The sequence below is a fragment of the Rhinoraja longicauda genome, chromosome 15 (assembly GCF_053455715.1).
Source record: "Rhinoraja longicauda isolate Sanriku21f chromosome 15, sRhiLon1.1, whole genome shotgun sequence".
In the NCBI taxonomy this organism is placed as follows: domain Eukaryota; kingdom Metazoa; phylum Chordata; class Chondrichthyes; order Rajiformes; family Arhynchobatidae; genus Rhinoraja; species Rhinoraja longicauda.
The window spans coordinates 10,673,584-10,688,333 of record NC_135967.1 but is presented as its reverse complement, the minus strand read 5'-3'; the positions used below and the strand labels follow the sequence as shown (position 1 = coordinate 10,688,333).

Sequence of the window (14,750 nt, the reverse complement as noted above, 5' to 3'; positions counted from 1 at the left end):
TCCACCGCCCACCAGCAAGCCGGAGCCGGAGCCTCACCTGTGTTCCTTCTTCGGACTGGAGCCGTCTCCTCACCCGAGTTCCAGGCTCAGCACCGGGCCCACAGCCTCCTCCTGCTGAGTTACCCCTAATTTTGTGTCTATCTTCGGTGTAAACCAGCATCTGCAGTTCCTTCCTACACTTTAAACTATGAGCTCTACTTTTAATTCCGATGGGAAATAGATTCTTCCGACCGCTTTATTTTTTTATCCAGCTCCCCCCCCCCCCCCCCCCCCCCACCCCCCAGATAACTACTGATTCATTATTAAGAACCCAGGAAACTGCAGATGCTGGAATCCTGAGCAAAACACAAAGTGCTTTAGTAACTGGGCGGGTCAGGCAGCATTTCATTGAAAGGCTCAGCATGGAAATAGGCCCTTCGGCCCACCGATTCCACGCCGACTATCGATCACCCAATCACACTCATTCCATGTCATCCCACTTTCTCATCCACTCCTTACACATTCGGGGCAATTTACAGAGGCTAATTAACCTACCAACCTGCACAACTTTGGGATTTGGGAGGGAATGGCAATAGACAATAGGTGCAGGAGGAGGCCATTTGGCCCTTCGAGCCAGCACCGCCATTCAATGTGATCATGGCTGATCGTTCTCAATCAGTACCCTGTTCCTGCCTTCTCCCCATACCCCCTGACTCCGCTATCCTTAAGAGCTCTATCTAGCTCTCTCTTGAATGCATTCAGAGAATTGACCTCCACTGCCTTCTGAGGCAGAGAACTCCACGATATTTTTTGGCGATATTTTGGGTCGGAACCTTCTCAAACTCTGGCCTCGACCCGAAACGTCGCCTGTTCCTTTACTCCAGAGATGCTGCCTAGTCTGCTGAGTTACTCCAGTTTTTTTAGGTCAATCTTTGATTCATTATTAACATGACTTTCACAGCCTGGTTGTTTTATACTTATTTACTGGGCAGAATGGGAATGATGGAGTTAAGAATAAAAGAGAAAAAAAGGAGAGAAAAGGGGAACCATATATTTTGTCAGCATTCATCTGCTCAGGAAGTGGTTGCTGTTTTCATGCAGGAAACGGTGCTGCAACCAGCAGCTGCCGAAAGTAGATCATGTTTTTAGTGTGGGATAAATACAGTGCAGAGGGCTCCCTTAACATAAGCTCAAGGGTGTGCAGGGGACATCAATGGGGGATGCCACAGCGTCACACAGCACAGAAACAGGCCCTTCAGCCCAACACATCCAGCCTGTGCCAGCCATCAACAACCCATTTACACTAACCAAAGCGACACAGAGTCACACAGCACAGAAGCAGGCCCTTCGGCCCAACTTGCCAATGCCAACCACGATATCCCATCTGACATAATGTGCTCTCATTTTCTTGCATGTTCGCAAGAAGGCCATTTGGCCCACTGGGTCTATGCCAGCTCAAGGCCTTCCATTCAGTCCCAGTCCCCTGCCTGTTTTCCTTTCACCTACTCCCTGTCTCTACTTGGTATCGGATTATATGTGATCTGTGGGATGTCTTCCATACTTTTAGAGCTCAATGTAAATTCGAGGTGCTCCTGCAAGACAGACTCATCAAAGTAATTTGGTAGGCACAAAATGCTGGAGTAACTCAGCGGGACAGGCAGCATCTCTGGAGAGAAGGAATGGATGACGTTTCGTGTCGAGACCTTTCTTCAGACTGGTCTCAATCCGAAACGTCACCCATTCCTTCTCTCCAGAGATGCTGCCTGACCCGCTGAGTTACTCCAGCAATTTGTGTCTACCTTCGATTTAAACCAGCATCTGCAGTTTTTTTCCCTACAGAGTAATTTGGTACTTCATTTCAGTTGCAAAGAAATAGATGTGGTTAAATCAGTGCGGGAAGAATCATCACATTATTCTGGCAGTGCCTGGAGCCCTTCAATTGGATTATGCGTCGTTAATGTGATCTTCTGTAAATGTGATTACCGACTCCTTGTTTCTGCTCTCCATGTGTTCCTTGCTCTCTGTGTTCCTTGAGCACCCCACCCTGACAGGCAGATCAAAAATGGAGCCATTTAGTGAATAAGCTTCAAAGGAGATTTTCTGCAGCGGTGAAGAAATTGTTCGCATGTAACGCTGCCACCTTGCAGAGCCAAAGCCCCCGGGTTCGATCCTGACCACGAATGCTGTCTATGTGTGGGAGCTTGCACGTTCTCATTAAGACCGGGAGGGTTTCCTCCGGGTGCTCCAGTTTCCTCCCACATTCCAAAGACGTGCGGGCTTGATGGTTAATTGGCCTGCTCCTGTGCTATACTCTTCCACCTTCTATGGTGTTAACAAATATTCGAAGTAGAGTTCAGCAACGATACGATACGATACGACACAATACAATGAGGGGAGGATGCTCCTCAAACTGCCGAACATCTTGGACAAAACAGCAGGGAAAATGTATACCCACTCACCAAATTGGAAATTGCATCGTCTTTTTAATAATTTTTACTTAGATCCCAAATAAAATAGCTCTGTGCAAGTTTCTAGATTTGTGGTCTGCGAATATATATTATAAATATTACATATTCTTGCTAATTTCATACAAAGCAGCCAAATCTAGGAAATAGCAATCTTGATGTTCTAATTTTAGATGAATCTATTAATTGCATTGAAAATAGATTACTTCCATACACCTAGGTCTAAGATAGAACTTTATTCATCCCAGGAGGGAAATTGATCTGCCATCAGTCATAAAAACACAAGATACATCAAACTTGAAATTAAAGTGAGGAGTGGAAAGGAGTGGGGATGTGCAAAGATCGGCGTGGGGGTGAGGGGGGGATGGGGTTGAGGGGGGGATGGGGTGAGGGGGGGTGGGGGGAAGGCGTCAGTCGACCCCACGACAGAAGGGGGAGGAGTTGTACAGTTTGATAGCCACAGGGGAAAAAGGATCTCCTGCGGCATTCTGTCCTCCATCTTGGTGGAACCAGTCTGTTGCTGAAGGTGCTCCTCAGGTTGACCAGTGTGTCATGGAGGGGGTGAGCTGTATTGTCCAAGATGCTCTGCAGTTTCAGGAGCATCCTCCCCTCAGGACTCCATGAGCGTAACCAAAACAGCAGGGAAAATGTATACCCACTCACAAAATTGGAAATTGCATCGTCTTTTTAATCATTTTTACTTAGATCCCAAATAAAATAGCTCTGAGTAAGTTTCTAGATTTGTGGTCTGCAAATATATATTATAAATATTACATATTCTTGCTAATTTCATACAAAGCAGCCAAATCTAGGAAATGCCAATCTTGCTGTTCTAATTTTAGATTAATCTATCAATTGCATTGAAAATAGATTATTTCCATACACCAAGGTCTAATAAATAAATACATTACAAGCACATATAATCCAAGACACACATTATCATCTGGAAGGAGGTCAAGAGGATTTACAAGAATGTTACCAGTGCCTGAGCATTGGGGAGAGGTTAGGAAGACTCAGACTTTGTTCCTTGGAGTGCAGGAGGCTGAAGGGTGTACAAAATCATGAGGGGAATAGACAGGGTGAAAGCACATAATCCTTTACACCGGGGAAAGGGAATCAAAAACTAGAGGACGTGGGTTTAAGGTGAGAGCTGCAAGAATTCACAGGAACCCGAGGGGCATCTTTTTCACTCAGAGGATGTTGAGAATATGGAGTGAGCTGCCAGAGGAGGTGGTTGAGGCTAGTATTATAACAGCATTTAAGAGACATTTGTACAGGTACATGGATCAGAAAGGTATCGAGGGATGTGGGCCGAATGTGGGCAAATGGGACTAGCTTAGGCGGGGCATTTTGGTCGGCATGGGTCAATGAGCCTGGTTACGTGTTGACAAACCAGCAAAAAGCAAATGTGGCTCGGAGTCATTGATTTGGAGAAATATATAAAACATTGAAGGCAGAGGTTGGAGATTCGGAGAAGATGGAAAGGTTGACCTGATAAACCAGCACTTTGTGTCCATCAAGTACCTACTTGCATTAATCTTACACCATTCACATTTATTTTCTTTGCACATCCCTATCAACTACATAACAACGGGGAGGTGATGGTGCAATGTTATAAAATATTGGTTCGGCCACAGCTGGAGTATTGTGAACTGTTCTGTTCTTAATGCTTTAGTGAAGAGGTGCTTTCATTGGGAAGAGTGCAGAGGAGATTGACCAGGTTGGACACACAGTGCTGGAGTAAATCAGCTGGTCAGGCAACGTCTCTGGAGAATCTGGATGTGTGACATTTTGGGTCAAGATCCTTCCTCAGAAGATCCTTCTGGAATCTGAGGAAGGGTCATGACCCTAAATGTCATCTATCCATGTTCCCCAGAGATCGACACAAAATGCTGGAGGGTCAGGCAGCATCTCTGGAGAAAGGGAATAAGTGATGTTTCAGGTCAAGACCCTTCTTCAGATTCTCCTGATATGCTGCATGACTTGCTGAGTTATTCCAGCTTTTTGTGACTAACATCCCATTCAACCTTTGATGTGTTTCAGATTGATAACAGTTACTCCAGTACTTTAAGTCCTTTTGTATATTGACCAGCACCTGCGGTTCCTTGTTTCTAGATTCACCAGGTTGTCGTGTGTGATGGAATGTTTCTATTTCTGAGATTAGACTCGATAGATTGGGTTTGCTTTCCTTGAAACAGGGCAGGCTGAGAGGCGACCTTATAGAGGGATGCAAATCTATGTGCTGAGTAGATAGAGTAGATAGCAGGAAACTGTTCTCCAGACCAGAGGTGTGTAAAGCTGTGCTGCACTTTTGTTCCCCGGACTCAATTCTCAAACAGAATCTTATCTACCTGCTCAGAGGGATGTAGCAAACACTATTGCATAATCTGCAGAGGGATAGGATCGTGGACAATCCTCATCAGTCATTTATATCATATGTTGTTTGCAAGATTTAATGTGCAGGTTCGCAGGCTTTTATAACTACTTCAGGTTTAAAAAAGAAAATGAAGGATTTTTGATGAAATACCTTAAGAAAATGAGATAAAATATAACTCCTTGTTTAGTTTTTAGTTTAGTTTAGAGATGCAGCGTGGAAAACAGGCCCTTCGGCCCACTGGGTTCGCAACGACCAGCCATACCCGCACATTAACACTACCCGACACACCCTCGGGACAATTTACACGAATACCAAGCCAATTAACCTCCAAAACCTGCACGTCTTTAGTGTGGGAGGAAATCGATCTCGGAGAAAACCCACGCAGGTCACGGGGGGAACGTACAAACTCCGTACAGACAGCACCCGTGGTCGGGATCGAACCCGGGTCTCCGGTGCTGCAAGCGCTGTAAGGCAGCGACTCTACCGCTGCGCCACTGTGCCGCTCATGCAAAAATGTTATTTTTTTATTTTTCAACCATTCACGAGAAGAAGGATGTTATTTTCCATTACTCGTTCATTGAATTGTGTATCCTTTTCTACACAAGCAGTGGTATATTCCTCAGAGAAGCCACAGAATGGCGGCACAGTGGTGCAGCGGTAGAGTTGCTGTCCTTCAGCACCAAAGATTTGGGTTTGATCCTTAGGTGCCGTCTGCACAGAGTTTGTACGTTCTCCCTGTGACCACATGGGTTTACTTCGGGTGCTCTGGTTTCCACCTACATTCTGTGTGGGTTTGTAGATTAATTGGCCATTGTAAATTGTCCCGAGTCTGTAGGATGGACAGGTACCTGGATAGGAAAGATTTAAAGGGATGTGGGCCAAATGCAGGCAGGCAGGAATAGTGTAGATGGGACATGCTGGTCGGTGTGGGCAGGTTTCCACATTGTATGACTATGACTCATTGATAGAACTAGTATACGGGTGATTGTTGGTCGATGTTCACGAGGTGGACTGCAGGCCCTGTTTCCAGCTTGTATCTGTAAACTAAAGCGAAAGTGACAAATATAATGGTGCAGTAAACTACTTTTGATCTTTGCAGGAGTTAATCTGCTGGTGGGCACGGAAAATGGACTCTGGTTACTGGACAGAAGCGGGCAGGGCAAAGTTTATTCCCTCATCAACCGAAGGCGCTTCCAACAAATGGATGTATTGGAGGGACTGAATGTACTCATCACCATATCAGGTGGGGAACGTTTCCCAGTTTATTCATTGTTTTACAAATAGAATTCAAACAGAGCCAGTGATGTTGCCACTTAAACCCGTGAACTCGTCCTGCTCCCCATGAGGGGGGCACTGTGGCACAGCTGTTGGGGCTGCTACCCCACATCCCCAGAGACCCAGCCTCGATCCCCACCTTGGGTACTGTCTGCCCTGATCACGGCGAATGGCGGTGCTGGCTCGAAGGGCCGAATGGACAACTCCTGCACCTATTGTCTATTGTGTGTGAAGTTTTTGCACCTTCTCCCCGTGACCACGTGGGTTTTCTCCGGGTGCTCCACTTTCCTCCCCCCTCCCCAAAGACGTGTGGGTTTTCAGGTTAATTGGCTCCTGTAAATTGCCCCCAGTGTTGGGATAGAACAAGTGTGCGGGTGATCACTGTTCAACGTGAACCTGTTGGGCCAAAGTGGACGAGAAAGTGGGATAACACAGAACTAGTGTGAACGGGTAGACACAAAATGCTGGAGTAACACAGCGGGTCAGGCAGCATCTCCTGAGATGCTGCCTGACCCGCTGAGTTACTCCAGCATTTTGTGCTTACCTTCGATTTGAACCAGCATCTGCAGTTAATTTCCTACACATAGTGTGAACGGGTGATCAATGGTCAGTGTGGTGTGTCGAAGGGCCTGTTTCCATGCTGTATCATTCAATCAATCACTGTTAAGATGGGAACCGCGTCACTTGTACAGTTTTGGCTTCGAGTGTGATGATCATAATTCAGCCAAACAATGAACTAGAAAATATTCTGGTAATTGGATAGTCTCTGTGAAGACAGGGAAAGGCATTGACCGGGAAAGACAGCTGGACAGACGGACAGAGATAGTGATAGAGCGAGAGAGAGAGAGAGAGAGAGAGAGACAGATAACGCAAGGTAGAGAGAGAGAGAGAGAGAGAGTTTGGTGGAGACAGACAGAATCAATATTTCAAGTCAATGTCCATTCATCCTGAAAGTTAACATTGCCGCTTGGCCAAAGCTGCATCAAGTTCTGTTTTCAGATTTCCACACTCCTTGGCATTTTACGATCATGCCTCACTTTAAAGAACTTACAGATTTTCTCAATAAAAGGCAACCTTTACACTTTAGCCAAGAAGTAATGCACATTTTAATTCCTTTGTCCTTCATTCCTCTGTCAGCTCATGCTAACAAAATCTCCTGCCGTCTCTCCACAATATCACCTGCACGCAAGGTGCCGATCTCTAGTCTCTCGGCCCTGTGGGGCAGCACGGTAGCTCAGCGACAGAGTTGCTGCCTTACAGCTCCAGAGACCCGCGTCCGATCCTGACTACGGGTGCTGAGTGTGTGGAGTTTGTACGTTCTCTCCATGACTGCGTGGGTTTTCCCTGTGTGCTCAGGTTTTCTCCCACACTCCAAAGATGTAGAGGTTTTTAGGTTAACTGGCTTCGGTAAAATTGCTAAATTGTCCCTAGTGTTCAGGGTGATCGCTGGTCAGCACAGGCCGATGGGTCTCTTCCCGCACTGTATCTCCAAAGTTAAATCTAAAGTAAAGGCCCCAAATGGATCCTTATCCAGTTCCACACCATTCACTTAAAACATCAACGTTTCCGCTCATTACATTTAACTTTACAATGGTCTGTGTTGAATTTCATCTGCTGTCCCATTGTCGCAATAATCCATTTAGGGTCAGGTATTTGACGCTGTGCAAGTTGGCTTTTTCGGTGCAGTTGCAACTGCGATGCACATACATAATTCCCCGTGGGCTGTTTTTGCTCTCTCCTTGTTCCCCTGGAGTTTGCCTGCTTACAACATTAGCCCCTCAAATGTAGCACATCCCAAATCATTCCACCACTTCATCATGCTGTAATCACAATTACCCAAGTGTGTCGGAGGTTGTATTTTCTCCAGGCTCGCTGCTTGCCTCTTGTATTGTCAAGTTGAGTAAAGAACCTGGTGGCACGGTGGCGCAGCGGTAGAATTGCTGTCTTACAGCGCCAGAGACCCGGGTTCGATCCTGACTACGGGTGCTGCCTGTGCGGAGTTTGTTCATTCTCCCCGTGACCTGCGTGGGTTTTTTCCGAGATCTTCGGTTTCCTCCCACATTTCAAAGACCTGCAGGTTCGTAGGGTGATTGGCTTGGTATAAATGTGAAATTGTCCCTCGTATGTAGGATAGTGTTCTTCAGTCTGAAGAATGGTCCTGACCCGAAACGTCAACCGTTCTTTTTCTCCAGAGATGCTGCCTGACCCGCTGAGTTACTCCAGCACTTTGTGTCCATCTTCCAGTCCTTATGTAGTTGGCTGCAATCCTGCTCTACTCTAATCCTATCTCTGCATCTCCACCTTGCCAGTGGGTTGAGTGTAACTCGGCCCTTTATTTTGAGCTTGGAAAGGCTCTCTTGTTTTGGTGGCTGTTTTTGTCCTGAGCACTTTAGTACTCTCAGTCCACTTCTTTCACCTTTCACGTTCCCTCAGGCATGTACAATTACACTCTGTTTTGGTATTAGTTTAGTTTATTGGTGTCACGTGTACTGAGTGAGGTACAGTGAAAAGCTATTCAGTCAGAGAAAAGACTATACTTGAATGCAAACAAACTGTCCACAGTGCACAGATTTTTAAACAAGGGTACTTTTAGAAAGGAGACGATGAGGAATTTCTTTAGTCAGAGGGTGGTGAACCTGTGGAATTCACTGCCACAGACGGCTGCGGAGGCCAAGTCAATTGATATTTTTATGGCGGAGATTGACAGATTCTTGATCAGTACGGGTGTCTGGGGTTATGGGGGGGGCAGGCAGGAGAATGGGGTTGAGAGAGAAAGATAGATCAGCTGTGATTAAATAGCAGAGTAGACTTGATGGGCCAAATGGCCCAATTCTGCTCCCCTAACTTATTAACTTATGACCGCACTCTAGCTGGTGAGACGACCATTCAGTTGCCTGGTAACAGCTGGGAAGAGACTGTCCCTGAATCTGGAGGTGTGCGTGTTCACACACTTCCGTACCTCTTGCCTGATGGGAGAGGGAGTGGCCAGGGTGCGACTTGTCCTTGATTATGCTGGTGGCCTTGCCGAAGCAGCCTGAAGTGTATGAAATCAATGAAATGGAGGCTGGTATGTGTGATGGTCAGGACTACATCCACAACTCTCTGCAATTTCTTGTATTTTGGTTCCCTCCGAACATGTTTCCACTCTGTTGTATTTGTCTCCATCTACTGGGGAAATCCTGCTTCTATTCTCCGTACCATTTCATTTTCCGAATTAAACCATGCGTTCTCAAGTTGAGAAATCCCTCCTTCCCATTCTCCCACTGACCTTTCTACCCAGAGTCTCCTCCATTGCCAGAGTGAGGCCACACACTAACTGGACGAACAGTACCTCATATTCCACTTGGGTAGCTTACAGCCCAATGGTATGAACATCGAATTCTCCAATTGTAGGTAATTAATCTAGAAGCAACCCTGCCCACCTTTTATCCCCCCTCTCTTCCCTGTGCCCCGTCTGGATGTGCACCCATTTCTCCCTTTCCCCTTCTCCCCATCACTTCCACCTATATTCCTTCCTCTGGCTTCACATCTCAACCATCTTCTCTCCTACCTCTTTATCTCACTTTTGTCATTTCATTTCATTCCTTTAGCCAACCATCTGTCAATCAAAACCCCACCTTACCTGTATCCACCCATCGCTCGCCAGGCTTTGACCTGCCCCCTCCTCCTCCTCCTCTCTTCCAACTTTCATTCCCCTAATATAATCCATCTGACGAAGGATCCAGACCCAAAACGGCACCCATCCGTACTCTTCAGAGATTATGCCAGACCCGCTGAGTTACTCCAGCACTTTGTGTCTTCATTTGTATACCAGCATGTGCAGTTCCTTGTGTCTAGACTGAATGTCTGTCTTGCACAGCACTACCTTATTTATAAACCTCTACCCAACAGGTGGGAATCTCTTAACGTACTCTTAACTTTCAATGGAATTGCCATCACAGAGATCCCACCATCAATATCCTGGGCCATCATTGACCATGAATGTAGCATAAACCATGATACAAGAAGATGGGCATCCTACAGTCTGAAGAAGGATCTCGACCCGAAACGTCACCCATTCCTTCTCTCCTGAGATGCTGCCTGACCTGCTGAGTTACTCCAGCATTTTGTGAAACCTTCGGCATCCTCACCTCAGTGGGTGACTCACCTCAAGATATTCCAATGTTTGTTCACCTTGTACCAAACATGCATCAAGAATATGATGCACGCTCTCCTCTTACATGGATGAGTGACACGCCAATGACACACGAGGAGATCAATGCCGACCACGACGAAACAATATATTTGACAAGAGAATTGGCCTCCACTGCTTTCTGAGGCAGAGAATTCCACAGATTTACAACTCCCTCACTGAAAAAGTTTTTCCTCATCTCCGTTCTAAATGGTTTACCCCTTATTCTTAAACTGTGCCCCCTGGTTCTGGATTCCCCCAACATTGGGAACATGTTTCCTGCCTCTAATGTGTCCAATCCCTTAATAATCTTATATGTTTCAATAAGATTCCCTCTCGTCCTTCTAAATTCCAGAGCGAACCATGGCCTCTGGTGCTGTGAGGCAGCATCTCTACTGCCTACTTTCATGCTTATGCTGTCTCTGCAGTAACTTAACTCTGCCTGGAATTACTTCTAATTTAATTTGCTTTTCTAATGATAAACACTGAACAGGCAAAAGCTGAATGATAGGATGGGTCTTGGGAATGTTAATCTTCCGCACTTTCCAATGCAACCTCATTAATATTCCTCACACAGCAGAGCATCTGATGCGCATTACATCTGGCGCTGCAGCAATGCGACCAGCTGGTGGGGCTAGACACCATGCAGGGAACATTGCCACAGCCCTCTCACACCGCAAACTGCCCAGGCATTCCTATGAATATTTAGACATAGCGCATGCATTATGTATGCTCATTCCTACCCAACATCTGGCCATTGGTTTTCATTCCTGCAGCAGGAACTGAGGCTGCCCCCCAGTCTGTTGTCAGACCACTTGTTTAGTTTAGTTACTCTAGAGATACTGCGCAGAAACAGGCCCTTCGGCCCACCAAGTCCGTGCCGACCCCGTGCATTAACACCATCCTGCACACTAGGGACGATTTACAATTTTATCGAGGCCAATAAGCCATCAATCCTGTACGTGTAGGAGTGTGGGAGGAAACTGGAGCACCCGGAGAAAATGATGGAGTGAATGCTTGTGGTGAAATTGAATGAAACTTGCACAGAGGCAAGGAGTGCATAAGTAGTGCATTTCTGAATTTTAACAAGTCTGAACTGCTTTGAGGCCCAAAACTCAGTTGAAATTTGATTAACTGGCATTAGATAGGAAAAGAGACACAATGAACTGAAGGTAAACAAAAAATGTCGGAGGAACTCAGTTGGTCAGGTTGAATTTCTGGAGAAAAGGAATAGGCGACGTTTCGGGTAGGAAGCCTTCTTCAGATACAGTCAAGGAACTGTAGATGCTGGAATCATGAGTAAAACACAAAGTGCTGGAGGAACTCAGCAGGTCAGGCAGCGTCTCTAGAGCACACGGAAAGGTGATGTTTCCGATCCAAATCCTCCACTTCCTTCCTGTAATGGGGCAAGTATCTTATGTATTCCTCCTTTCACATTGCCCCACTTCTGATCATATCGTGAGCTCTAAAACATTTAAGTCCTCTACCCCTTCACCACTTCTACTTCCTCAGGGGGTGGCACAGTGGCGCAGCAGTAGAGTTGCTGCCTTACAGTGCCAGCGATCTTGGTTCAGTCCTGACTACGGGTGTTGTCTGTACGGAGTTTGTACGTTCTCCCTGTGACCGCGTGGGTTTTCTCCAGTTTCCTCCCACACCTCAAAGACGTACAGGTTAATTGGCTTCAGCAAGTTGTAAAATTGTCCCTAGTTGTCTGTAGGTTAGTGTGTGAGGTGATCGCAGCTCAGCGCGGACTCAGTGGACCATACGGCCTTTTCTGCACTGTCTCTCTAAAGTAAAGTCTAACGTCTAAAATCACCCTCTTTTCTTTTGGACACCTGTTCGGATGGCTCCTTGTCTAGCTTTGTGTTATTTCCTTGTCTGAATACATGCCTGGCCCTGTGTGACCAGTACATAAACGCATTGTGATTATTGGCCACCTTAGAACATTGAACAGTACAGCACAGGAATAGGCACTTTGCCCCACAATAACTACGCTAAATATGATGCCAACCTAATCTCATCTGCCCGCACATGATCCATATCCCTCCATTCCTGGCATATCCATGTGCCTATCTAAAATCCTCTTAAACTCCACATTCATGTCTGCCTCTACCAACACCACTGGCAGCACGTTCCAGGCACCCACCTCTCTCTGTGCAAAGACACTTGCCCCACACAAGTCCTTTGAACTTTGCCCGTCTCACCTTAAAACAATGGCCTCTAGTCTTTGACATTCCCATCAAGAATCTACCACCCTCAGTGTCCAAAAAAAACTTGCCCTGATCATCATCTATATACTAAAACTCTCATTTGTTTGTTTGTTTGTTCCTGAACTACAGTCAAAACGGTCCTCGATAGCGCGATAATTTTAGGCCCACATTACTCACCGTCGTCCCTTTGGTACCAATGGAAGAAGTTTCATTGAAATCGATGTTATATTTTTTAAGTTATTCACATTTTAAAGTCTAAATCTATCTCCCAGGGAGGAGAGGGGGAAGGAGTGGGGGGGAGGGAGGAGAGGGGGAAGGATTGGGGGAAAGGGGGGAGGGAGTAGGGAGGAGATGGAGGGAAGGGGGGAGCGAGGGGGGTAGGGGAGAGGGGAGCAGGGGGCGATGGGAGGAGAGGTTGCTGCACCAATGCAGGAAAGGTTTGACACTTGGTCTAGTCACCTTTAAAATTTCCCCTTCTAGCTTTAATGCTATGTCCTCTGGTCTTTGACATTTTCACCCTGGTAACAAGGTTCTGACTCTCTACCCCATCTATGCCTCTCATAATTTTCTACATTTCTATTAGGTCTCCCTTCAGTCTTGAGTGAGGGTTTTTGTGTGAAAGCCACAGGATAAACAATTTGAAGACCCTCTCTCCAGCCCTCTCCTGTTTGCGTTCATCCTTTACCTTATTATGCGTTTGGCAGCATTGCCAACACTGCTGGGAGTTTGTGATAATTATTCCAGGTGCTTCGACTTGTGTAACTGGAATTCTGTAAAATATAAATGAGGCATTAAATGAGGCTTCTGCAGGCTCAGATATCTAAAAGTACACAATCACCATCCCGCGTAGCAGATGTGTGGGTTGGCACGGTGACGCAGTGGTAGAGTTGCTGCCTTCCGACGTCAGAGACCCGCTTTTGATCCTGACTACGAGTGCAGTTGTCTGCACAGAGTTTGGCGTTCTCCCTATGACCGCGCGGGTTTTCTCTGGGTGTTCCTCTCACGCTCCACAGACATAACATTGTTGCGCTATCGTGTAACGTAGGTTAATTGGCTTTGCTAAAAATGGTAAATTGTCCATATTGTGTAGGAGGGTGCTCGTGTACGGGGATCGTGGTCGGAAAGGACTCAGTGGGCCGAAGGGCCTGTTTCTTTGTTACATCTCTAAAATAAACTAAACTTATTTTATGAGAAGATAACTGCAGATGCTGGTACAAATCGAAGGTATTTATTCACAAAATGCTGGAGTAACTCAGCAGGTCAGGCAGCATCTCGGGAGAGAAGGAATGGGTGATGTTTCAGGTCGAGACCTTTCTTCAGACTGATCAGTCTGATGAAGGGTCTCGACCCGAAATGTCACCCATTCCTTCTCTCCTGAGATGCTGCCTGACCTGCTGAGTTACTCCAGCATTTTGTGAATAAACTTATTTTATTTTGGATTTCCAGCATCTGCAGTTATTTTATTCAGAATCAGAATCAGAATAACCTTTATTGTCATCCAAGTCTTTTGGACGAGATTTCGTCACCCACAGTCCAACAATAAGAGCAATAAAAATAAGCAATTACACACACAACCACAAACTAACACAAAACAAAAAAAAGAAACATCCATCACAGTGAGTCTCCTCCAGTCACCTCCTCACTGTGATGGAAGGCCAGAATGTCTTTTCTCTTCCCCTGCCGTCTTCTCCCGCGGTCAGGCTGTTGAAGTTGCCACGTTCCATTTATTTATCCATGATTTGCCCCTTAGCTGTGAATCTTGGGCCAATCGGGATCAGGATGTTCATTGGCCAGGCTCAGAATTGGCACAGGCCCTGAGTTCTCATTGTAACGCTGTCCAACCCCCACAGGGAAAAAGAACAAGCTGAGAGTTTACTACTTGTCATGGCTTCGAAACAAGATCCTGCGCAACGACCCGGAAGTGGAGAAGAAGCAAGGATGGGTGCCTGTTGGTGACTTGGAATGCTGCGTCCACTACAAAGTTGGTAAGTGTTGGCCATCTGGAGGATGGGCCATTTACTCATCCTGTCTTTGTCACGAGTTGTTTAACAATTTATTTTACGAGGATGCCAAACAGGTTTACCAGTGTAGACACAAAAAAGCTGGAGTAACTCAGCGGGTCAGGCAGCATCTGTGGAGAGAAGGAATGGGTGATGTTTCGGGTCGAGACCCTTCTTCAGGCTGTAGGATGCCCATCTTCTTGTATCATGGTTTATGCTACATTCATGGTCAATGATGACCCAGGATATTGATGGTGAGATCTCTGTAATGGC

At 46.3% G+C, this 14,750-nt stretch overlaps 1 protein-coding gene across 1 annotated transcript in view; it reads left to right on the top strand.

Moving 5' to 3' along the window:
- Nucleotides 1-14,750, top strand: part of LOC144600523 (mitogen-activated protein kinase kinase kinase kinase 4) — a 267,504-nt gene that overhangs the window by 208,677 nt on the left and 44,077 nt on the right. Inside the window, exons 25-26 of the mRNA XM_078412188.1 lie at nt 5,921-6,064; nt 14,328-14,462. Coding sequence (XP_078268314.1) covers nt 5,921-6,064; nt 14,328-14,462 — 279 coding nt within the window. The remainder of the gene's footprint in view (nt 1-5,920; nt 6,065-14,327; nt 14,463-14,750) is intronic.